This window comes from Suncus etruscus, chromosome 3 (assembly GCF_024139225.1).
Source record: "Suncus etruscus isolate mSunEtr1 chromosome 3, mSunEtr1.pri.cur, whole genome shotgun sequence".
NCBI lineage: Eukaryota > Metazoa > Chordata > Mammalia > Eulipotyphla > Soricidae > Suncus > Suncus etruscus.
Window position 1 is genome coordinate 110842151 of NC_064850.1, and position 24206 is coordinate 110866356.

Below are 24206 nucleotides of genomic sequence, written 5' to 3' on the forward strand. Positions count from 1 at the left end.
AAACAGTGAACAAAAACATACCAGGCCGATGAGTTGTTCCAGTGTTTTGACAGGCTGGGCTGAGTTTACTGTCCACACCCACGCCACCCAGGCACCCGAAACCCAGAGGCATGATGGGCCCCTTGAGCATGTCCAGGAGGCCACATTCTCTTCATCTGATGAAACTCCTGAAACCCAGAGTGACCATAGGTACGGTCCTAACTTGAGAGGTGCAAGTCTTAGGAAAATAAGGCAATTTTCAAGATGGGGCTTGTGAGCCACTAGGATCTGAAGCCCTCAAATTGTGTCCCCACATTCCAAATTCCTGCTGGATCTCACTTCCTTCCAGGAAGTGGAGGCTGTGGGGACTGCCCAAGCCATCACAATGACTATGGGCAGAGCAGTCAAGTTTGAGGGACACATGTACCTGGCTGGAGGCAGAGGCTCCCCTCTCTATTCCCCATCTCCCACTGAGGACTCCATACACAGAAGGCACTGGAGCGGGGGTGTGGTCTCCCCAGGCTGGTGAGGAGTGGCCCTCTGACAAGAGGCACTTCTGGAAACCGCCGAACCCTCAGATTCACTTGGCGTAACAGGTGCGGCAAGAAGAGGGACCACGGGGGATGGGAGACAAACCACCGAACCACTTGGGGAAAATCGGCAGAAGAAACTTTGCCAGAGGAGACCCCAGCTGTCCGAGGGCGGCTCCTTCCCTGCAAATCAAGTATTGTCAGGAAATATCATAGGTTCGTGAGCAGCTTTGTGTTTAACATTCAGTCGGACACTGGGCCCTGGGCCTGCCTGTCCTAACAGCAGGCATCCTCGTAGCCACTGGGGAGTGGGTAGCACAGGATGGAATGTTCCTGTGCCAGGGCTGCCAGCTCCTTCAAGAACTCAGGGAAGAGTGCAGCCGCCAGCATGGGGTTTCGCACTGGCAGGGGCAGGCAGGGCGGCGCCCCCACCACCTTGGCTCGGTTGCTCAGGAAGGGCTGAAGCACTCTTGGGGGGCCATCCAAAAGGGCCCTGGCACTTCCCATCCGGGATGCCTCCTGAGTGGAATCTGAAACAGAAGAAAGCATGTAAGAAGAATCACCAGAGCTGAGGGTGCCCACCTTCTCCTGTGACACAGGGGCCCCTCTTATTTCTGTGCCCACTTTCTGTGATGGATTGGGCTTGTTTTGATTTGGAGAGTTGGGGTTGGTGAAGTTGGTGAAGGGGGGTTGGTTCCTATAACAGACTATGGTCTGAGGTGCAGCCTAGGGCACACGGACCCCCCAGAACCCCACTTGAGTAGATGTAACATGATAACTATATTCCAGCAATGAGTTAGGACACACATTTACTGGAAACCCCTCTGTACCCCAGGGGAAATATAATGGCAGCTCAGGCCACCATCCACGAGCAGCTTAGCCCTGGTTCCTCAAGACTCACAGAGGCAGCACCTGCCCTCATTTCCTCCAGGGTTCTCACCCTGCCAGGGTGCTCTCCAGCCTCCAGGGGTTCTGGGGACCCTCCCCTGCATCTCACTGCTGGCAGGGAAAAACTGAGTAGAGGTGCCTCTGGAGACAACTTGAGCCATTCCCAGGCCAGTGTGGGCAGCCAGTGGCAAAAAAGGGACTTCCATATTAGAAAGGCTTCTAGAATGTTCCATTTCAGGTCATCTAAAGAGGGTAGCAGCCCAACTCTGAACATCTTCAAGGGGTTTACATCTTTATCCAATCCAGGTTACCAAGAAACCTTGATTTAATTTTTTAATTAAATTTATTTAATTCCTAAATTCCATTTATAGGATAACTAGAGCCTCCTCTGTGTTTAGAGGCATTATTTGTGCCTTCTTTCCCCTACTCAAGCAGTCTTGTTACTCCTTATAAATCATTATCCTCAAGCTCTTCATTATTTTGGCTACTACTTAGAATTCAATCCCATTTTTCAACACTCTTCCCAAAGTGTTGCTTAACTACGGTACTAAAAATTCTTGACATTTATAGTACATTCCACATCTCACTACTATAGTCTTTAGTGTTAAGAAAAAAAAAGAACCTTCCACTTTGCTGCTTTAAATATCCTTCCAGATTCAAACACATGACAGCATGTGCTATGAACCGGAGAAGTTGCTGGAATCTCTCTGCTGTTGGCTGCCTCACTTGAAGAAACTCAGAGGAGTCCAGTCAATAGGGAGGACCCATCTGATATCACTGGGGCCCACTGACAGTTGTAGGGAGCACCTGCACTCCAATCCTTCTGACTGCTGCTCCCTAGCAGATCCAGATCCTAGTCTATGCCATATACGCCATAAGGCCCCAGAACTGAGGATAAAAGACCCTCTGCCCCTCCTTGCTGCTGACATGACATCAGGGTCCTCACCTAACCTGGGAAAGTGTAGAGTGAGGATTCCAAGCACATGGTGCCACTAGACAGCATTGGCCCATACAGACTCACCCCTCTAGATGCCAAGGCTGTGCCCACACTGTTGGCTTCCTGACCCCAAAAGTAATCCCACATCCTGCTTCCTTCCATTTATTCACCAGCAATAGCCTCTGCCATGTCCTTGGATCTCTCAGGGGTCTCCCCTCTGCTGAATGTGAAGATTCTGAGATCGGCGCCCTCCCTACCCAAACAGCATCACTCACACCAAGCCCCATCCTGGCTCCCTTCTGAGCAGCCTCTGAGCATCTGCTACATGCTGGAGGCTGAGGAACCTGCCTTGGGCCTTGGAGCTGATCAAGGTCAGGTTCCATCTTCCTCTTTCACTTTCTCCTCTCTATCTATGCCCAGGTGGTGTCATTAGAAAATACATTAGAAGGGCCGGAGAGATAGCACAGCAGCGTTTGCCTTGCAAGCAGCCGATCCAGGGCCAAAGGCGGTTGGTTCGAATCCCGATGTCCCATTTGGTCCCCCGTGCCTGCCAGGAGCTATTTCTGAGCAGACAGCCAGGAGTAACCCCTGAGCACAACCGGGTGTGGCCCCAAAACCAAAAACCAAAAAAGAAAAAAAAGAAAAGAAAAGAAAAAGAAAATACATTAGAAGATAAGGAGGAGGTGACAGGATCCTGGCTTACCTTTGGTGGGTGACTCGGGGGTTAGGTCAGACATGTCCACACGGAAGAGCAGGTACTGCTGGGCTTGGATGAGGAGGCCCGGAAAGTCTCTCTCCATAGAGGCAAACTGCTCAATCTTATTTTTCACAGATGCGAGCACCTGTCAAAATGCCCAAGATCAGGCTTCCTGAGGGATTTCTGGGTTATCAGTTTTCTTCTGGGTTCAGCTTTACATCAGGAGGGAACTACTCTGAGAGGAATGAGTGTTCTTCCTTTTCCTTTCTGGCTTTGGAGACACAGCCACTGGTCTCTGCTCAGGGGTTACCCCTGGCCGAGCAGTGTTAGGGACCTAACTGGGATTGGCCACGTGCAAGGCATGCGCCACACCTACTGTACTGCCTTTCAGGCCCCTATGCACTTTCTTTTTTTTTGGGGGGGGGGTCACACCGGGCAGTGCTCAGGGGTTACTCCTGGCTCTACGCACAGAAATCACTCCTGGCAGGCACAGGGGACCATATGGGATGCCGGAATTTGAACCACCGTCCTTCTGCATGCAAGCCAAAACCCCTTGCCTCCATGCTATCTCTCCGGCCCAACCTATGCACTTTCTTAACTGTTCTTGGCCAGGTCACCTTGAAAAACCAAACTAGATGGAAATTTTGCCACTAACCATTCTCTACATGAGAGAACTGGAACAGGCGGGAACATGAATAGAAGTAAAGGGTTCTTTCTAGAACATGAAAATACATGCCAGGGGAAGGAGCAATGACTGGCAAGGTTCAGCCGTGTACCTGGTAGAGTGAGCGGACACTGGGCTGGAAGACCATGTTGGTGTTGAGCAGGAAGGAACGCAGCAGGGGCTGCGGGTAGCTGGCCAACTGGGTGATGATGCCGATGAGCAGCAGGTTGACGTGCAGGGAATTTTCCAGCATGTTCTCCAACTTGGACAGGACCACACTGATGAATGGGCCTGCAGGCAGAAAACAGGGCTTTAGGGCCACAGTTCTGTCCCTCTGGCGCCCCAACCAGCACATTCCACTAGATGCAGATCAGCCACACACAGCCTGAGACTGAGGCGCCATGCAGCTGTCAGCCCCAAGAGGGAGCAGAGGAGGAGGCTGTGGAGCAAACCCTAAGGAGCCACCGACTGTTGAAACAGCCTAGGCTGAGGGAGCTCAAACCACACACAGCTTATTAAGTGTGAGCCTGAGAACTGACTTTTCCCTGCTGTCTTTCCCCTCTGCATTTCTTTAGCCTGTGAATGCTCCCACAGCACGCCTAACCTAGCCCTCTCCCCATGCCACAGGCTCAGGGATTCGTGCCAATGTCAGAGACCCTAAGAGACACGTGTCAACTGCATTCACCACTTGGCCACCTGCCAAGTCAGAAAGTCCTGTCTGCAACCAGCACAAGAGTAAGACGGTGGCATCTAGGTCTAGCATAGAAGCAGCAGGCAAGAAAGGCACCCCGGGAACAGGCTGGGGCCTCCACAACCCACATGGCACTTATTCCATCGCCTGCTGTCACTGTTAGATGAGAAAGAAGGGACTAGGCACAAGATACTAGTCTGGTGTGGCACAGGCTGCTTTAGAAAGGAAAATCCATAGGACTACAAAGGCCAGCTCAATGGCAATATCGAGCCTCCAAGACAGAGCTTTGATTTATATGAGTTGCCAGATTAATTAATTAATGTGCTCTATGTTTAAGTCTGCTGAAAATGGAGAGAAATCAAGAAAATTAACCTGGCATTAATGAAATGAGTTGAAGATGTTCTGTTCTGACTACAGAGATGGCCACTCAGCAAAGCAGTGAGGATACTGTGGGCAAGCTCCTGCCACAGGCCTCAGGGTGGCGGGATTTGGCTGTGACAGCTGCGTGGGCCATAAAGGAGTTCTTGCAAGGAAGTAGCACCATGAAAAACCGGAACACAGCCAGGCACCATATGTCCAGAGCAGCCAGCACCATAGAAGTGTGGCAGGAACAGAGGTGTCAGAGGCATCCCTTAGGACAAACCTTAGCCTCAATAGCCCCTTCAGAATGAGGGAGAGCTCCCCCACAGCCAAGCATGAAGCAGAGAGGGGCTCTGCATGATCCCTGAGAGTTTGCAAAACTGCTTAGCCTTAGACACTCATGTGGGAAAGCACCAGGACATAGCTAGCTAGGTTCCAGCAGCAACCCAGCAAGCAAGGCTCCAGTCACCTCTGAACAGGCCAGGATGAGCCTGGAAGGATCTAAAGAGGTACTTGCCAGCGCCTACTCTCCAGCCTGTCCCTCCTTCACCACTCCACCACTGCTTCCTTGGCCAGGCCCGTGTCTCCTTTCCAAGGGGACAAACACTGGGAACTCAGTCAAGGGTGGTGAAAGAAGCTGCCAGAACGTTCATGTATAACAGGAGTCAACAAGGTCCTGAGCCTCCATGGTCAGCTGTGACTAGACGCTGCAGCTACCAGCCCTCCCCAGCTTGCACTGCAGTGGAGACAGGAATGCTGAGGCTTCCCACTTCTCACTGAATGATGGAGGGTTAGGTCAGTCCAGACAATTTCCCAGGCATATGCAGTGAAAGAAATTCAATCCTTTCTAAATTCCAGAATATTCTGCAGCAATTTCTAGCACATGGAATGGCGTGGCAAGGACTGCTTCAGAAAGGAAAAGAAGAGAAGGGAATGTGGAGCCCTGGGTTCTAAAGAAGAAGGAATGCCATTTTGTAAGGACCACATGTTGTAAGCCACATGTTAAGCTTTCTCAAGCCTGTTTTAACACCTCCCCAAGGTACCTGGCCATACCAGGTAGTCTATCTGGAAAGGACACAAAGGAGCAATAGGAAGGTACTGTAGACATTTTAGAGATCTAGAAAAAAATCTAGAAGAAGAATAATCTAGAAGAAGATGATATAGAATAACCATTTTAAAGATCAGAAGCTATAACTTCCATGCATTCCCTCCCTGTATAATCTGACTTGTGACCTTGGGTGTGGTCATCTTCTCTGGGAGATGGCCCTGACCAGTCAGTATAGGGCTTGTGACTAATGGAATAAAGTTTTGTTTAGCTTTAAAAAAAAAAAAGAAAGTAAGGAAAATCCATAGGCCATAGGTCTACAAAGGCTAGCACATCAGTGATATCAAGCCTCTAAAACACAGCTTTGATTAATATGAGTTGCCAGATTAATTAAATAATGTGCTTTATGTTTGAGTCTGCTGAAGACTCAAATGGAAGATTCACTGAATAACTCACTGAAGTCTAGAGTGGAAATGCTGAAATCAGAAAGTGAGCCATGGACCAGAGCCATGGATGTGCCTGGGGCTAGGTGCTGCCTCTGCCCCCCCCCCCAATACCTCACCACACCCTCATCTTCTTCCAAACCAGATAAACACCCTCATCGTGGAAGGCTCAATTTTAAGGACTGATGCAGCCCATCTGCCCTCCCTGCTGCTCACATGTCTCGGATCCCCTTCAGTCCTGCCTCCAGTATCTAGTCTGAACTTTCCAGTCAATCTTAGATCCCACTCTACTCCCACCAGTACTGCCACAGGTCAGTCTCCTCAGCCCTTGTCTGAAATGCAGCAGCAACAGTTCTTCTGTCTGAATAGTCAAGTCAGAAATTAAAAATCGAAAGGGCTGGAGAGACGGCTCACTGCAGCACAGCCTTGCATGCAGGGAGGCCAGCTTTGATCCAGGCACCACATGGAGCAGCCCCCAGCACTGCCAGATGTGGGCAGAACACAAAACAAACAGAATCGCCTCCTTTTTTGATCCAACAGGATGGGGATATGAAGAACCAGCCTCCCTCAGCAAGCTGTTCCTCCCCCTCTCAATAAAGAGTTCCCTGGGGTACCAGATGCCAGAAAAGTTGTGTGGATAATGAATTAGAAGCTGAATTACTATGTAAGAATGTTGATAAAACACTGACAGTGTTTTGGGGGTGTTTGATATAGGCTCTTCCCCCCATTTTAAACCCTTTTCTGTGGATTTAAAAGTGCTGAGATCACACTCAGGCCTCCCCCAGGTAAGACATACTATCTGCCATGAGCTAGGTCCTTGGCCTCTGCTCTTACCAGGACCAACTCCCAGTCCCTCTGGTAGTCAGGTCAGTATTTACCTACTTTGAAAAGCGGTGAGCTGCTCAGTGCACACAACTAGCAAACAAAAGTCAAGACATTTCACCCAGGCTAATGATCCTCAGAGTCGAGACTTTAACTAACAAACTAGCTTGCTTCCTGGGCCCAGGGAAATGGGTGTGTGGGTATGTCTGTGTCCTGCTGCTGCCATCACAGTTTCATTTTCATTTTCAAACCACAATGTCCATCCTGCCACTCATCAGACTCCTTCATTTCACTGGTTCATCAGTGCCAATCCTGGAGTCTGATGGATGCTAAGGAATGGCACAGCGTGAACAGAGTCGACTCAAGCCATGGGACACAATTATTTTGACAAGAAATGAGCCCATGTCTGCAGATGCCAGCAGTCTATGGAGACAGAAGTTGGAGACACCTCACCACACTGGAAAGTCTGAGAACGACCTGGTTCATGGCCAAAAAGAAAGAACATATGTGGCCCAAGTCCCAAAGGATTAAAATGGCAGGTTGGTCAAAATGACCTATGCAGAGTTCAGGCTTGTTTTTTTGTGTTGGCTCCCAGGTGTAGCAGTTGCAAGACATGATGCATTTAAAAGGAAGAAGAAGAAGGAAGAAGAAGAAGGAAGAAGGAGAAGGAAGGAGGGAGAAGGAAGGAGGGAGGAGGGAGGGGGAGGGGGAGGAGGAGGAGGAGGAGAAGGAGAAGGAGAAGGAGGGAGAAGGAGGGAGAAGGAGAAGGAGGAGAAGGAGAAGGAGGAGAAGGAGAAGGAGGAGAAGGAGGAGAAGGAGGAGGAGAAGGAGGAGAAGGAGAAGGAGGAGAAGGAGAAGGAGGAGAAGGAGGAGGAGAAGGAGGAGGAGGAGGAGGAGAAGGAGGAGGAGGAGAAGAAGAAGAAGAAGAAAAGAAAGAAGAAGGAGGAAGAAGGAGGAGGAAGGAGGAGGAAGGAGGAGGAAGGAGGAGGAAGGAAAAAGGAAGAAGAGGAAGAAGAGGAAGAAGAGGAAGGAGGAAGGAGGAAGGAGGAGGAGGAGGAGGAGAAGAAAGAAGAAGAAGAAAGAAGAAAGGAGGAAGGAGGAGGAGGAGGGGGGAGGAGGAGGGGGGAGGAGGAGGGGGGAGGAGGAGGGAGGAGGAGGAGGAGGAGGGAGGAGGAGGAGGGAGGAGGAGGAGGGAGGAGGAGGAGGGAGGAGGAGGAGGGAGGAGGAGGAGGGAGGAGGAGGAGGGAGGAGGAGGGAGGGAACAGAGGGAGGAGGTGGAGGGAGGAAGGGGAGGGAGGAGGAGGAGGGAGGAGGAGGGAGGAGGAGGGAGGAGGAGGAGGGAGGAGGAGGAGGGAGGAGGAGGAGGGAGGAAGAAGAAGAAGAAGAAGAAGAAGAAGAAGAAGAAGAAGAAGAAGAAGAAGAAGAAGAAGAAGAAGAAGAAGAAGAAGAAGAAGAAGAAGAAGAAGAAGAAGAAGAAGAAGAAGAAGAAGAAGAAGAAGAAGAAGAAGAAGAAGAAGAAAGAAGAAGAAGAAGAAGAATTGTATTAGCTTTTGCCATGACATGTAGTTTTCTCAACTTCCCTATTTCCCAGGGGTGAAATCCCTTTATAAGGAACTCAGCCTTCTAGTTCTGGTCTTTGTTTTGGAGCCATCCCTGACAACACTCAGGTGCTGCTCCTGGCTCTGTAGTGGTGGTTGCCCCAGTGGTTTCTCTGGGGACCATGGGTCCAACCCTGGCCTCCTGCATGCGCTCAATACACTAAGTTCTCTCTAGACCTAACAAAATAGCATTCTATTTTCTGGTGGGTTTTCTGGGCAGTAGCTGAGAGCTCTCCCTGACTGTGCTCAGGGATTGCTACTGACTCAGGGATTGCTACTGATTGCTCAGGGAAACACACTTGGTATCAGGGATGGAATAAGGGTCAACCACTGTTACCCATCCCCCAACATCATATGCTAATCTCACCTGCATGGTGAGACCCAGTCACAGCTGGGAGGGGTCTTTGGTTGACAATTAAGGGGTTGCCTGGGGGGAAGAAGGAGGTTGGACACAGGAAGAATCATGGAGGAGCAGGAAGGAGGTTGCTTAGCTTAGAAGGCATGTGAAAAATATTAACATGGCGGTTAGGACCATGTAATAAAGCTGGATATCTCCTGAAACTTCATCTGACTGCTGTGGATCATTTCTTTGCTGTTATCCTGAACCTACAGACCTACCAGCCAAAGGGGCTGCAGGCGCTGAGCCGAGAAAGGCCTCACCATCCACAACACTAAGCCTTTATAATTAAAAATTAATACAACAAACCACGTGCAAAGCAAGTGCCTCAGTCCCTGTACTGTCTTTATCCCCAAGTGACTCCCAAACTGCCATGGGGGGGAAGGGGGCCCTCAAGAGAAAGAATCAAGAAAGCACCATTCATTCGCCCTAATGCCTCGAAGAACTCTGCCAATTGGGAGTTCCTGTTGATTGAGCATGACTGGGGGGGGGGGGAGACACTCACAAAACTGTGGGTGCAGGGTCACTTCTGCCCCTTTCACTCTGCACCCCCTTTTAAATGGCCGAGCTCCCTCTTCCATCAACCTCTGCCCTCCCCTTAGTGAGCAGAAGATTGCTTCAGCCTCTTGACTTAAAACTAACCAACTGATGGGATTTTAATGAAAACCCAGTCACACTGAAACAAAGTCCACTAGAACCTCCCTTTCCACTCTGGGATGAGCAGCTCTGTCCCTAGGATAACTGGATAAAGAGGCAAACGGGCACTGCAGTGGGTGGAGGAGCACCTTGCAAATCACATTCTTCCTCTGAGGCTGGCCAGAAGCTATAAACAGAATCTGCTCATGGGGGGAGGGGTGACAGGACTCTGTTCACTCCTCACCACATTCTCCCTCCCTGCTGGCCCAGTGGAGGCTCAGGTGGTCTGTGAGAGGAACTTGGACCCTATTCCCATGAGTGCCAGCAACAGGGTTCCCCAGGCCTGACTCCAGGGCACTGTGGTGCCAGCTCTGTGCCTCCAGGCACCACAGAGGGCCCTTCTCCAGCCTTCCCCAAACTTCTGGAAACTTCTTTGTCTCTCCACTCTGTGCACTCATTCTCAAATCCACACAGTACTTAACTGTCATCCGTGATGACCCGCCTCGCCCACTGCCCCCCCCACCTTATCCCACCCATCCCACCCTCACCCTGATGTGCAGCCTCCTCACCCAGTTCCCCTCACCCACACTCCTGCCTATTCTGTCATGCTGTGTCTTCCCAGGAGCCCTTCACTGGAAAAGAACAGAGAACAGGAGCCAACACCTACCTGTACCCTAATGGAGCATATGAATGGGAGGGGGGCACTGGAATTTTTAAAAATTATGTTTTGAAGTAATTTTTAATGTTTATTTTGATGATTAGTCCACATCCAGTCATGCTCAGGACTTACTCCTGATTATCTGCTCAGGGATCACTCTTGGCAGTGTTCTGGGGTGCATATGTAGTGTGGGGAACTGAACTGGAGTTGGCCACATGGAAGGCAAGTGTCTTACCCACTTTACTATCTCTATGACCCCTGTAATCTTTTTTTTTTCTTTTTTTCTTTTTTTTTTTTTTTTTTTTTTTTGGTTTTTGGGCCACACACGGCGGTGCTCAGGGGTTCCTCCTGGCTGTCTGCTCAGAAATAGCTCCTGGCAGGCACGGGGGACCATATGGGACACCGGGATTCGAACCAACCACCTTTGGTCCTGGATCGGCTGCTTGCAAGGCAAACGCTGCTGTGCTATCTCTCTGGGGCCCCCTGTAATCTTTCTGATATAAAAATAGAGTCTTTACATGTAATCTTTCTGATATAGGAGCTGGAGCCGGAATAGCACAGCGGGAGTTTCACTTGCATGCAGCCAATCCGGGTTCAATTCTGGGCACCCCATATGGTCCCTTGAGCCTACCAGGAGAAATTTCTGAGTGCAGAGCCAGAGAGCTGCCTGGTGTCTAAAAACCAAAAGAATAAAATATATATAGGAGGCAAGAAAAAGTAAGTCAGACTAAAGGAGACAAGGCTATTAAATATGAAACCGGATTTCTTATGTGGTTCAACAGTACTACTAGTTTCCAACAAAGCAAGGAAAAGGACTGAACTAATGCTCTGCAATTTAACCTCTAATTTGCTGGAACAAAGAGACAGAGACTCATTGGCAGAATGACAGGATCAGATGAAATCAAACCATAGACTCTTTGCTCCTTATAGACCTGGCCTGGCTCAGGGAGCTGGCAGAGCTCCTCGATGCCACCTACTTGGCCTTCCTCTTGCCAAGTGGGTGCACATGCTGTAAAGCAGAAACCTCAGTTAAGCTCATCACCTGTGAACGGGGTGTTCTGAGTCCTAGGAGGCTGGTGGCCAGCAGAGGCAGTGTCATCTCTCACCCCGAATGGGGATGCCAGCTTGTCCAAGGCAGGCGGCTCCGCGATCAAGGAGTCAAAGTTGTCCTCCTCCTCTTCCAGTGCCTTCCTCTCCTCCTCGGCTTTGCTGCTTACCTCCTGCTCCTGCTCCACCGTGAGCAGCAAGGGATCAACAGAGGAGAAATCTGCTTCCATCAAGCCCTCGGGGACGGAATCCAGCTCTTTGATGATCTGGTCATACTGGGCGAGGAGATCTCCTCCATTTGGGTTCTCGGTTGTGGGGTGCTGGGCAATGAGATCTCCCCCTTCTGAGCTCAGGGCAATGGGGTCCTGGACAATGAGAACTTCACCCTCTGGACTCACTGACATAGGATGTTGGGCAATGAGATCTTCGCCATCTGGGCCCACAGCTGTGGGGTGCTGGGCTGTGAGATCTTCTCCCTCTGGGCCCAAGGCCATGGGGTGCTGGGTAATGAGATTTTTATCCTTTGGGCCTGCAGCATCGGGGTGTGTCTGGGGCTCAGCCTCAGTGATAGAGGCTGCTAACTCCACATTGCACCCAGATGCTCCTTCAGGTCCCATCTCCATGGCCTCATTTGGTGACAGGTCTGAAGGGTCACTCTGGTCCTCTTCCCCTAACCCTGCTTCTGGAGGGGGGCTGGACAAAGGGCCATTGTCAGTGGCAGGGCCTGGTGGCGGGGGCACAGCAGTTTCCTGCACATCCTTCTGAGCACACAACCTGTACACCATCACGTCATCCTGGAAGTCCGACTCCTCGATGTAGGCGCCCCTGAAAAGCAGAAGGGCATTCCTCTTCAGCTCCTGAATGTGCTTGGGGGGCTCCACTGGGGCTGGGGGGGCAGGAGGCTCCGGCTGGTCGGCCGGAGTTCCAGAAGACATGCCCGCGTCATAGCTGTCATCCCACTCCAGCTCGGTGTGGGCCTTGTCCTTGCGGGGTGCTGGGCAGGCCTCGGAGTTTCCCGGAGGCTGCTTCGAACGCCCTGCAGTGGCGCTGGCATCGGGCTTTGGGCTGTCACCGTCGTATCGGGCAGACCACACACGGCAGGCCCGCATACAGCGCAGGATGCTCGTGTGCGCCTCCCACAGGTACTGCAAGTAGCTGATGTCCAGGGCACGGCCATATTCCACGATGCAGGCGGCCGGGCCGCAGCTCCGCACTGGGGGCTCCTCCGAGAACCCTGTGGAAGAGACGTGTCAGAGGGTGGGGTGGGGGACAGGGTGTGGCTCGGGAGGCCGCTGTTACAACTCATCTACTCCTGACCTGGCTTCGGTCATTACAAGATTTCTTCTGTGTGGGGCCAGGGGTGATGTAGATGCCAGGCTCTAAACCTTCTTCAGGGGAACCCTAAGTGGAAGCATGTATTGGATGTGTTCAGTGAACGGTTTCTGGGTGTTGAAAAGTCACATTTGAGGGCTGGGGGGAGAAGGTCAGGTATTTTCTGGGCAAACACTGGCCATTCTAAACTCAGAGGCTGCCAGTTCTATATATGAAGTGGCTGTGCAAAGATCTGTGTTCAGGTTTTGATTTTTCCTTTAGAGAAAAAGAAACTCAAAGATGCACAAATCTCTACCATTTCTAAAATCCCTGCTTCAGAAGCAATTGCTTTATCCATGCAGGAGCACAGAGTCACTACGAGCACTCAGTTCCAAGGTACTTTCTTCAGATACAGAGGGAAAAACTAAGGCTAGGTGGCATAAAAGCACCCCATTAGGGCCACAGCTCACCTGCGAGTCACTTCACAGCAGCTGAAATGCAGGCGATGGCATCACACTTGCTTGTTTCTAGTCTCCCTGTCACCTATATCTCTGCCCTGCTGGGCCAGAAGGACTCTTTAAGGAGACCTGTTTCCAGGTGAGCAGCATAAGTGCGATTCATTTTCACAGCTATACCCCCTAAGAGGCTCTCTTTCTTAAAATAGCCACTTTAAATAAAATGACAAAAAATAAACATGACACAATCCCTGGTGATAGTTTTGTAGCACTAAGTGCCAGAAAGTCTTCCAAAAGCGCGCACGCGCACGTGTTTACTTCTGACTCTGTACTCAAGTATTGCCATTGACTAGAGGAACAAATGGAGTGCTGCAATTAAACCCAGGTCAGCTACAAAGGAAGTTCCTGTCTGCTGTACTTTCACTTGGGCACTGTAGTAAAAATTTTATTTATTTTTATTTATTTTTATTTTGGGCATTTGGGCCACACCCAGGGCACTCAGTGGTTATTCCTGCCTCTACACTCAGAAATCACTCCTGGCAGATTCAGGGTTCCATATGGGATCCAGGGATCAAACCCGGGTCTATTCTGGGTTGGTTACATGCAAGGCAAATGCCTTACTGCTATGGTTCTAGCTCCAGTAAAATTTTATTAAGGGAATATGTTAAGGGAGGAAGAGAAGAGGAGGAAGAGAGAAAGGGGGGTGTATAAGAGATGAGAACTTTTCCAGAGTGGAGAGTGCCAAGAACACCCCTTAAAGCAGGAGGAACTCCTTGGCTGAGATGAGGAGAGCCCAGCATGGGGTGCTCCTTTCGACTGTCCTCACACCCCAACTCTTTGAGGTAGGGTCTACATTATAGATGAGAGTCGAGTGGTGGAAGCGGTATAGAAATCTGTATGCCTTAAACTCAGTCAGAAATCACTCTGGAAAATTACCGGTGCCTTAATTTAAAAACATTTTTGTGAATGTTTAAAAAACGTTTTAAAAAAATGTTTAGATTTTGTTCTGGAAGGAGCCCAGTGAAGATTCCAAACCTTGGCTCAACCCATCCCCGCTCCCTCCTCCCTCTGTGCTGAGTCCACATCCCAGGGCTCCAGCTTCGGAGGGTGGGCGCTGAGCATCTGCCAGCCCTTCACCCTGCTCCTTGAGAAGAAAGGCTGGTGGGTGTTTTCCTTTTTGAACTCAATATGCATTAGAGGTCCGGGGTCATCCCTGAGGGTGAGACTTGCTGCCTTCTGCCCCTTTCCCAGAGGGCAAGTTGAGGCCCTTCTCTACAAGGAAGCTCCTACCTGCGCTCTCCTGTGAGCACCTGGACCAGAGAATATAATCCCGCTCCTGGTTGCCCAGTGTCACGGTGATCCCACTGGAACAGCAGACCGGGGTGAGCGCGAGCAGCCTGGCGGCGGACACAGAGTAGCAGTCTCTCTCCTTTACGGCCCACCTCTGGCTCAGCATCATGTGGTTGCAAGGAATCAGGTACCTGCAAGGACAAAGGGAGTCTGGTACCTCAGTTTCCCCACTGCCAACACCCTTCAACCCTGCCCTTCACCATGCTCAGTCTCACAGTGCTAGCAGCACCAAAGTTCCAGCTGTCCCAGTCTCCATATGTGGCATCCTAGGAGGAAGGGGGGGGGCTCACAGTGAAAAAACTCATTCTGAGAGGGTCTCTGTGGGGATCAGAAGCACAACTGGAGGGACCAGGGGGCATGGAAAGGGCATGTTCTTCAGCACCCCTGCACTCATGGGGATTGTACCCAGAACTCAGCACCCCACATCCCTGCAAGCAGGAGGACCCATCCCTCTGCACTCCTGCACTAAGGAGGACCCATACCTTTGTTTCCCTACTCTATGGATGAAAGCACTCCCTCCCTTGCACACCTTGCATACAAAACTCAGCCCCTACATCCCTGCATTCAGGAGGACCAAAAGCCCTGCATCCCTACACTAAGAAGAACCTAGACCTCTGCACCTATGCTCTCAGGAGGACCTAAACCCCTATATCCCTGCACTTGAGGACCCAAGGCTCACACCACTGTGCTCATAAGGACCCAGCCTCCCACACCTCTTCACTCTGGAGGACTCAGCCCCTTGCACCCCTGTACTTAAAAAGACCCATTAGGGACAAGAATGAGGCAGCACCAGCCATTGGACTCTGGTGGCCACAGATTAGACCCCTACTATGGAGTCCCAGGGGGTAACAGCTGATGCCCTGTCAGGGACAGGGGTCTCAGGTGAAGAATGACTCTGATCCCCATCCCAGAAGCTAGGCTGAGGGAAGCTGGGATTACATAAGATGCATTATAGCTCTATTTCTGTCATTAATTATTCAAGAATAAACTGCTTTGAATGCTTTTATATACCACAAAAACTCAATGACTACTTGCAGATTCAGCCAAGCATATTTCATGATTTAATTCCATATACATAGATTTCCACTCTTTGTTTGAAATATTAAAAAAAGAACACTGGATCAAATCTAATAAAAGTATTTATCAAATATCACCAGTGGGATAGCTTAAAATTACATTAGAATAAAGAGTTATTGGAAATTTGCAACTCTGCAAGTTTGTGTTTTCAGTGGAAACCAAGAACTTTCTTCTGAGCAAATCAGAGAGAGAGAGAGAGGGAGGAGAGAGAGAGAGAGAGAGAGAGAGAGAGAGAGAGAGAGAGAAGGAGGGAGGGAGGGAGAAAGGGAGAAAGGGAGAGAGAGAAGGAGGGAGGGAGGGAGGGAGAAAGGGAGAGAGAGGGAGAGAGAGAGAGAGAGAGAGAGAGAGAGAGAGAGAGAGAGAGAGAGAGTTAGAGATCCAATACTGGCTACAGGAGATGGTCTATGAAACTGGAAATGGGGAAAAGTCTTTGCGAATGAATTACCCTCCTGTATTCAAAGCAGCACTTCTACTATGCCTTTAAAATAAAGGATGATCCCAGAGGAACGAGGAGAAACCGACATTGACCCCTGTCTTTCCATTAATTACAGGGAAGGATGAGGACAGGAAGAATGGCCGAAGCTCTCTAGATGTCAAAAATAAAAATGAAGTAGCTGTTGATAGTGAAAGATGCACATAAGAATTCCGCACAGGTATCTGTCATCAGGCTATCTTTTTCATTTATCCCAACTTACATTGTTTAGGGACTCTGTTTAAATTCAGGAAGCGGTAAAAAGAATCAAAGGCTCATAAATATGATTTTAAAGACCCAAATTACTCAAAGCCATCCCATAATATAGAAGGAAAAAGAAACCCTGCCCTCCCCTTATTCATTACTGTTCCAGCCCTCTGCAGCCAGAGTCTGTTTGCTATTTTCCTCGATATCACTCATTAAAATAAATCATCATCATTCTGAAACAATTCCCTGACAACCAATCAATAACAAAGTAGATAGACTGCCTGTTACCATGCTGACAAACTAGCAAAACAGAAGAGGGAAGAAAAATGAAAGAACCCAAGTGCTTTTTATATGCTGCTGATAACAGCCTCCAGAGTGCACCAAGAGGCAAAAATCTAGGCAGCAATGTGAGAATTTCAAAAAGATTGTTTTCAGGGGGGGGGGGCTGACCCTGTTTCTTCTGTTCTTACTTAGGCTGACTTGCTCAGCCTCTGCCCGCTCTCCTGGAGACTGACTTCCTAGACCAAAGGGAAAGCTCGATGACACACTGTCACTCTGTCTTGCTGCAACAGGCAATGCAGACCCTATAGGACAATAGGATAGCTCCCTAACCTGGTCATTCAGAAATGGCCATCTGATAGTAAGAATAAAACTCCACCTGCACTAGAATACTGGCCCCTGGCTGGGATCTGTCCTCTTGCCACTCCCAGCATCCCTGCCTGCCTGCCCTTGGCCCATGCTATGCCACAACCCCAGCAGACAATTTCTCACTGCCAGCACCTCTCGCCTTGGGGTGCCTTCTTTTAACTGCTCCTCTGACATTTCTCTAAATTAAAGAAACAGTCTGGTTACAATGGGATAAAGGCTTTGAAATGTCAATATTTAAGAGTATTGTGATACTTAAGAGTATCCACAGGCCAGAAATGCCTAGCAGACACCCAACCTGACCTGAGTTTGATGTCAGGCACTGCATGGTCCCTGAGCACTGCTGGGGGGGAACTCTGGTGGCCTCAACCACGACTGAGGGGAATCTCCCCTACCCCTGTCATTTCAGGGAGGGTCTGGGCAGCATCAGCATAATTGTATCCTTGGGGTCTTGAGCCCAGGCTTCCATCCCATTAGCTGAGAATCACCAGTGGGCTCCCTTTTGACCAAACAAAATAAAACAATAAAAACAGCAACAAAAGAAGAAAATATTTGGGCTCCAATAAAAACTGATCTAATTATTTATCACATAACAACTTCATTAAAAAGATTCACATAATCTTCACTGCTCTGTTGCCTCTCAGACCTACCAGTTTATCATGCACATTCGAATGGCTCCAGGGCAACAACACAAAGGATGTGAATTAATTTGACATCCCTTAAAATAAAGCTTAAATGACCAGAAGAACAAGGATTTCACACTGCCTTCTGCTTTGCACAGACTATGAATCAGAAAAGAGGGTCTTATTAGTTTAAAAGATGCTTTCTGAGAGATAAAATGGTGGGTAGGGTTCTTGCCTTGCATCCCTGACATCCTGGTTCCATCCCTGACATCCCACATGTTCTCCAGAACTCACCACAGGACTAATCCCTGAGCACCACCAAGTGTGGCCCCAAAACAAAACAAAAACCTCCTAAAATACACTTTCTGAAAAGTTTCCCTACTTTAAATGTGCAGTGTTTCAAAACATTCCCACAAATATAATGCCACCAATCCTTTGCCAAAAAGTGTGAGGCAGCCAATTCCAAAATCTCAACAAACCCCGTGAGGTAGCAGCTGGTCACATCTTCTCTTGATCCAGCAATGTTGAGAACTGAACTCAGGACCCTACACAGAAAGGCAGATGCTTTGTTCTGGCAATGCTAAGAACTGACTTCAGAGTCTCACATGTAAAGGCAAATGCTGCACCACTGGGAAGATCCTGGACCCCTGGGCATGTCAGCTCCCATCCTTCCCACTTCCACTGTTCAGAGCCTTATTTTTACTGTTTTTGACAAAGGGCTACATGCAGAAACACTGGGGAAGTTTGGGTCAGTTCTGAATGATGTGTGGGTCCCAAACTGCTCAGAACTATGAGGGTTGTAGTCCAAAGGAATGGAGGGCCATTGTGGTTTAGGGATCAAACTCAGGGCCTCACATGTGCACAACATGTGCTCTGCCACTGTCAGCCACATCCTGGACCCAGTTTTCATATTTTTTCTCTTATTTCTTTCTGTTGCAAACCTAACTTTTACCTTCTAGCTCATTGATTTTCTTTCAATTTGCCTTATATATTATTTGCCCCTAATGCTTAACTTTTCATTTTAATTATTTTGTTTGTTTGTTTTTACTTTTAAGAGCTATATTTGATTCTTCTTCAAGTCTGCCAGTCCTTTTAAACTGGTCATGTGAACACTTACTTTTGACTAACAGAAACTACACATACTGACAAGGATGAGAAATCATGATAAGTTATTGGTAGGCATGTAAAATGTTGCTGCTGGCATGGAAAACAGCTTGCAAAATAATACAAAATTATCGTAGATTCCTACCATTGCACTTCTGGATACACACACTCAATGTACTGTCTGCAGAATTTTGAAGGCATGATCATAACCCTTCATAGGCTCAAGACAGCTGGCTCTGATATGATCTTAGCCCCAAATGAGCACCCAAAGGTGACTGGATAAAGTGAAGGGCACATGAGCAGTGATGGATTGCTCAGTCTTATAGGAAGGACATTGGGGACACCAGCCATAGTGTGGCTGGACCCCAAGGACAGTGTAAAGGAAAGAGTCACAGCCACGAGGCAAATTGAGGGTGAGGTTCAGGGTACAGGAGCGGGAGTCCTAGAGAGGAGACTATGGGTCATGGGCTACTTAGTCTGTTTCTCCCAGCAAGGATGGCCAGGGAGGCTGTTATAGCCTCAAGTACAAGTGGAATGAGGCTCTGTTTGTTCACTTAAGACAGTGGATTTCCAGGGGCCTTTGAGTGATTTTTCTAAAAAGGGGGGTCCACATAAATCGATCTATGGATCCAGGCAATGGTTTTGCCAGGTAAAAACAGCATGGGTGGGCCCAGGGCTGCAGACAAGGAACTGAGTCAACAGTTGGTCCCTCATGCTGGTCAGTCATGAGGATTTTATTCAAGAGTCTGTGCTGTGAGATGTGAACTCTGTGATGAAGGGAGCAATAACTATTTAGGGAGACACCAGTCTTTTCTGTGTAGGTGGGCTGCATTCTGGTATCAGTGCAGTTCCTCCTTTCTGGTTTCCAGGCAGGGAAGAATGAGAAACAGAGAAATTGCTCCCCTGAAGGGAATCAGTGATGGGCAGAAGGCAGCAAAGTTCCAGCTCCTGGTACCATGTGAGCACAGCTGTGCTGTTTCTGGGTCCCTCAGGCCCACCAGAACTCAGGCAATGCCCACCACACATGTTCTAGAGTCCCATCTCAGCATCTTCACATGCTAATATTTTAACCCAAAGCTGGTTAGGGTGATCTCCTGCTTAGAGTACGGGTCTGTGTTCTAACCAGAGCCCTTGGGTCTCACACCTCCGAGGGTAGTTCATAGTAACAGACAGGGCTTTGCCAGGGGACCCAAGGGCATGACATGCTCACCCACAGTGGTACACTACAACAAGCTTGCCCACCTAGGGTTCCCATCCTCTGTCCTAAGTCTGGAAGCTCTGCAGCACCTGCACAGGACCAGATTTGGAGGTGTACGGGAGGAAAAGATCATCCCCAGCTCTCAAAGGGAATTCAACACTGAACATCAGGTTTCCCCAGGTGGGAGGCCCAAGCTGGGTCTGGCCTCAGCAAAGGCTGTAGCAAGCTGCTCTGACAGGCTCAAAAGCCTTCTGTCAGCTCAGCTCCAATAATCCTGTCAGGGCAAAGACCCAGTGCAGGCCCCCAGACAACCCAGGAGACTCCTCAATGGCTGGATTTGTTCTCTGCTCCTGCTGAAACATTAGTTACTGATGACCTGATCCAAAGTCTGAAAAATCCACACGCTCCTTTAAACTCTGAAGAGCAATAAGTGATGGTTTAGCAGAAACCCAGGACAGAGCAGAGCCGGCTCACAGCTGGGGATGGGCTAGTAGTTGGCCTTGGAAGTGGAAGGCCTGGGTTCGATCCTTGTATCACAAGGTCCCCTGGAGCTGCATAGGAAGGGAAACCCCAGAGTGGAGAATAGTCCCCAACTATTTCTGGTGTACCCCCCAAGCAAGCAACTGGGCCAGACTGCCAACCCCTCTCCAGCCTGCTGCTGCTACCCACTGTGGCTCATTTGCAGGGGGCCCAGTTACCCCGAAGCACATAAACTAGCACCCTCAAGTCACTTTGCTCGTCCCAATACAGCTGTGCCTGTGGCCCCTGCATCTGTCACCACCCAGCTAACTCTGCCTAAACCCCCAGTTCTGACTTAGCACATCCATCCAGAGAAGCCTGAGAACACACGTTCCTATGTAGCTACTGGGTGGCACTGCTGCTCTATCCCCGCCCCCCCCCCCCTTATCCTCATAACCCTCAAAGTCCAAAGCTGTGTTCAAAAACCCAACACAGACTACAGATATGGTACAGGGGTTAAGGCACAGGCTCTGTGCCATGAATGACCACCAAGCACAGAACCTGGGGAAATTCCAGCATCCCTGGATGTGTCCCCAGCTCACCCACACACACACACCCCGGACAAAAACAAAAACTAGACTCCAGAGGCCACCCCAGTCTCCCTCTGTTTCCCTAGGTGTCTGCATCCTCCAATTTTATTTCCAAGGGCAGAGCACTAAGCCCAACTGTGTGTGTGTGTGTGTGTGAGTGGGGGGGGGGGTCCTGCCAGAGGCCCCGCCCCATTGTTCCCTTTATCTTTCTGCCCCAGGAGGGAAGCAGAGAGGGGAGCAGCAGGGCTGACTGAAAATCCAGAGGCCACCCACAGGCTGAAGGAAGAAGCCTCACTGAGCCCAGGGGTTGGTGCTCCTGAGTGTCCCCACAAACGACCAAATTAATGCTTGTTGGCAGCCCTGGCTCCCACCTGCAGCCACCTCTGTGTCCTTGACCCTGGTGCTTCTGCCAGACACACCTCTTCCTCCCAGCCTTTAAGTGGCTTTCAAGACTTCAATTCCTTGTCCTATTCCTGTTGCACTGTCTTGAGAAAGGGCCTCTAAGCCCATCCTGAATCTCATCCACAGTCCTCACTGGAATGAACTGCGAAGAGCAGGAACAATCCAATAGCAAAGTCATCTGCTACTGAAAGAGCTGTTTTCTTATTCCATGGGCCACTTCGGAGAAAATCATTCCAGCACAGACCTGAAAAGGTCTCAGTACACTTCTGAATGTTTCCAGGAGCTACATTATCAGAGAGGGCCTTGGGTTCCCTACCCTAGTTTTAATAGTAAAATTAACATTAACCTTGGGAAATAATGCAGAAAGGAAGTCTGCATTTCTTGAGGACTCTCTTCCTTGGAAGCATGACCCTGACGCAGCTAACATTACTGGAGAGAAATACAATGGCAACAGCTTTAGAGTAAGCTTTTGATTAAAGCCAACAAAAGGTGGCAACTCACCTTAGAACTAGTTGTAACATCACATCTTCACAGTGCAAACCGATGAGGGTTCTGAATAACGCCAGGGACACCACGCACAGCTGAGAAGGCAATGAACATGCATTCGAGTTATGAACGGAAGGAAGGAGTGCGTCTCCTGACAGATGGTAAATAAGTCAGAGTTACAAAATAAAACGGCCTTCTTTTCTTTACAGCACTTTTGATAAGAACATGCTCTGCCAGAGAGAACATGGACTCGGGCTCTGAGCTCTCCTGCAGGATTTGATTCAAAAGGCCGGGCCTGGAATTCTGCCATTACACAGGATTAGGCTCCTACCTGTGCCTGTTTCCAATATTTGGTAAGCTAAATACACACACACACACACACACATATACACACACACAGAAAATTTAATGTACATTATATACGCACAATCTACAGGAACATACCCTACAGCCACACCAACTCTCCCCACTAAAGCTCCTCTCTAGCCTGGAAAAAGAATCTTTTGGATTCCTTTTCCTGTAGTGAAGAGGGAAAGTGTTTATCAACTTTTCTACAAAGTCCATTTTTAAATGCCGATATCCAAGCCACCTGATTTCCAAAGCAGGAAAGATAAACAGACAAATAGAGAAGATTACTGGAAGTATGTTATAAAAATGATCGTGGCCTTTTTAGGACATAAGCTTTTACCATTTTAGGTTTTTTGACCACGCCTGGTTTTGCTCAGGGCTTATTCCTGGCTCTGAACTCAAGGATCAGTTCTGGTAGGTTTGAGGAATCATCTGGGGTGCTAGGAACCCAGGTCAGGCATGTGCAAGGCAAGTGGCCTACCTGCTGTACTATTGCTCCAGTCTCATCATTCTATCTGGAGACTTAAGTCACTTTAAGCTCTCATTCTTTGCACAGTGTCCGTCTGCATTCAGGAAGAAATAGCTTTAAATCTGGTCAATAAAATCCATGATGGGTTATAAGAAACTACCATCATGCACTGGCCCAGAGCACTCTTATACTCACAGGAGGCATCTACTTGGACTTACCAGAAGGACCATCTCCATCCCATCCATCTTGCCTTGCACATGCTAATCTTGCATATATAAAAGCCTTATTAGTTTGGGTGTTCCTTCTGGTAGGGAGGCACACCCAGTTGTGCTCAGAATCACTTCGTGAGATGCTGGGGGACCATGTACAGTATCAGGGATCAAACTTGGGACAGCTGCATGTGAGTTCTTATCCATTGTACTATTGTTCCAATCCCTGGAAAGCCTTTCTTTGCCTCCTGATCAGGCCACCATCAGCTAATTCTTCAAAATGCAGCCAAGTCTTTGATTACTCTGGGCCCTCGTCCTCCCAGTATCTTCCTTTCTAGTCTCAGCCTCAGACCAGAGTACTCCCTAAGTATGATAGACACGACTGCAAATTCACCTCAGTGTACCTACTTTTGTTATGGAGTTAGACACATTCTTTAGTTTATGTATGAGTAACTTATCACATGTAATTGGCAAACTTTTCCTCTTATTTCACCTAATGGTACCCTCTGCAAAGCACAAAGATTTTCAGTTATTTCTACTGCCTCTTGGAAGTTTCTATTACTATATTTTCTATTTTGTGAAGTAGTGCCAGGAGTATGTGTGCTTGTAGATTCTGCCCATTTCACCTAAGCTCTCCTATAGTTTGGAATATAATTTTCATAGTATTCTCCCATAAGCCTTCTTAAAATTTGTATAAGGTCAGTATTATGTTTTATAAAAATTAAAATAATATTTTATTTTGTTTGGGGGCCACACCTGTAAGTGCTCAGGTGTTATTCCTAACTCAGGGGACCATACAGGATGCCAGGGATTGAACACAAGTTGGCCATGTGCAAGGCAAACATGTTGCTTGCTATACTATCATTCCAACCCCCTTAAATATTTATTTTTAATAAAATAACATGGCATATAATTTTTCATAGTATTTACTTGTAATCCCTTTTTATTTCTGTAAGGTTAACAGTAATTTTTTGTTTTTGTTTTGTTTTTAGGTCAGACCTGGTAGCGCTCAGGGGTTACTACTGGCTCTACACTCAGAAATCGCTCCTGGCAGGTGCAGGGGACATATGGGATGCCGGGATTCGAACCACCATCCTTCTGATGCAAGGCAAACATCCTACCTCCATGCTATTTCTCCGGCCCCTACAGTAATATTTTATTTTTAGGAAAAGGGTTATTTTTAACTAAAAGTAGTACTATTTTGTATTTCTGTAAGGTCAACAGTAATTAAAAATCCTCTTTTTCCTGAGTTTAATCATATCTGTCCTCTCACTTTTTCATTAATCTAGTTCAGATGTTTCTAAACGTATTTGGTTACCACCCATTTGAAACAAAAAAATCAGTGTCCCCTTAGAAATCCATCTTCTTTAAGTGAAGAAACAGAATGTCCACCCAGTTGTAACCCCCTC

The 24206-nt window shown here is 48.6% G+C and overlaps 1 protein-coding gene across 1 annotated transcript in view; it reads right to left on the bottom strand.

Moving 5' to 3' along the window:
* Window positions 1-785: 785 nt before the first annotated feature.
* Window positions 786-24206, bottom strand: part of FHIP1A (FHF complex subunit HOOK interacting protein 1A) — a 90410-nt gene continuing 66989 nt past the window's right edge. Inside the window, exons 6-12 of the mRNA XM_049770192.1 lie at window positions 21787-21866; window positions 14449-14639; window positions 11968-12626; window positions 11388-11757; window positions 3808-3986; window positions 3038-3176; window positions 786-1039 (exon numbers count right to left, since the gene is read on the bottom strand). Of these exons, the coding sequence (XP_049626149.1) occupies window positions 786-1039; window positions 3038-3176; window positions 3808-3986; window positions 11388-11757; window positions 11968-12626; window positions 14449-14639; window positions 21787-21866 (1872 nt within the window). The remainder of the gene's footprint in view (window positions 1040-3037; window positions 3177-3807; window positions 3987-11387; window positions 11758-11967; window positions 12627-14448; window positions 14640-21786; window positions 21867-24206) is intronic.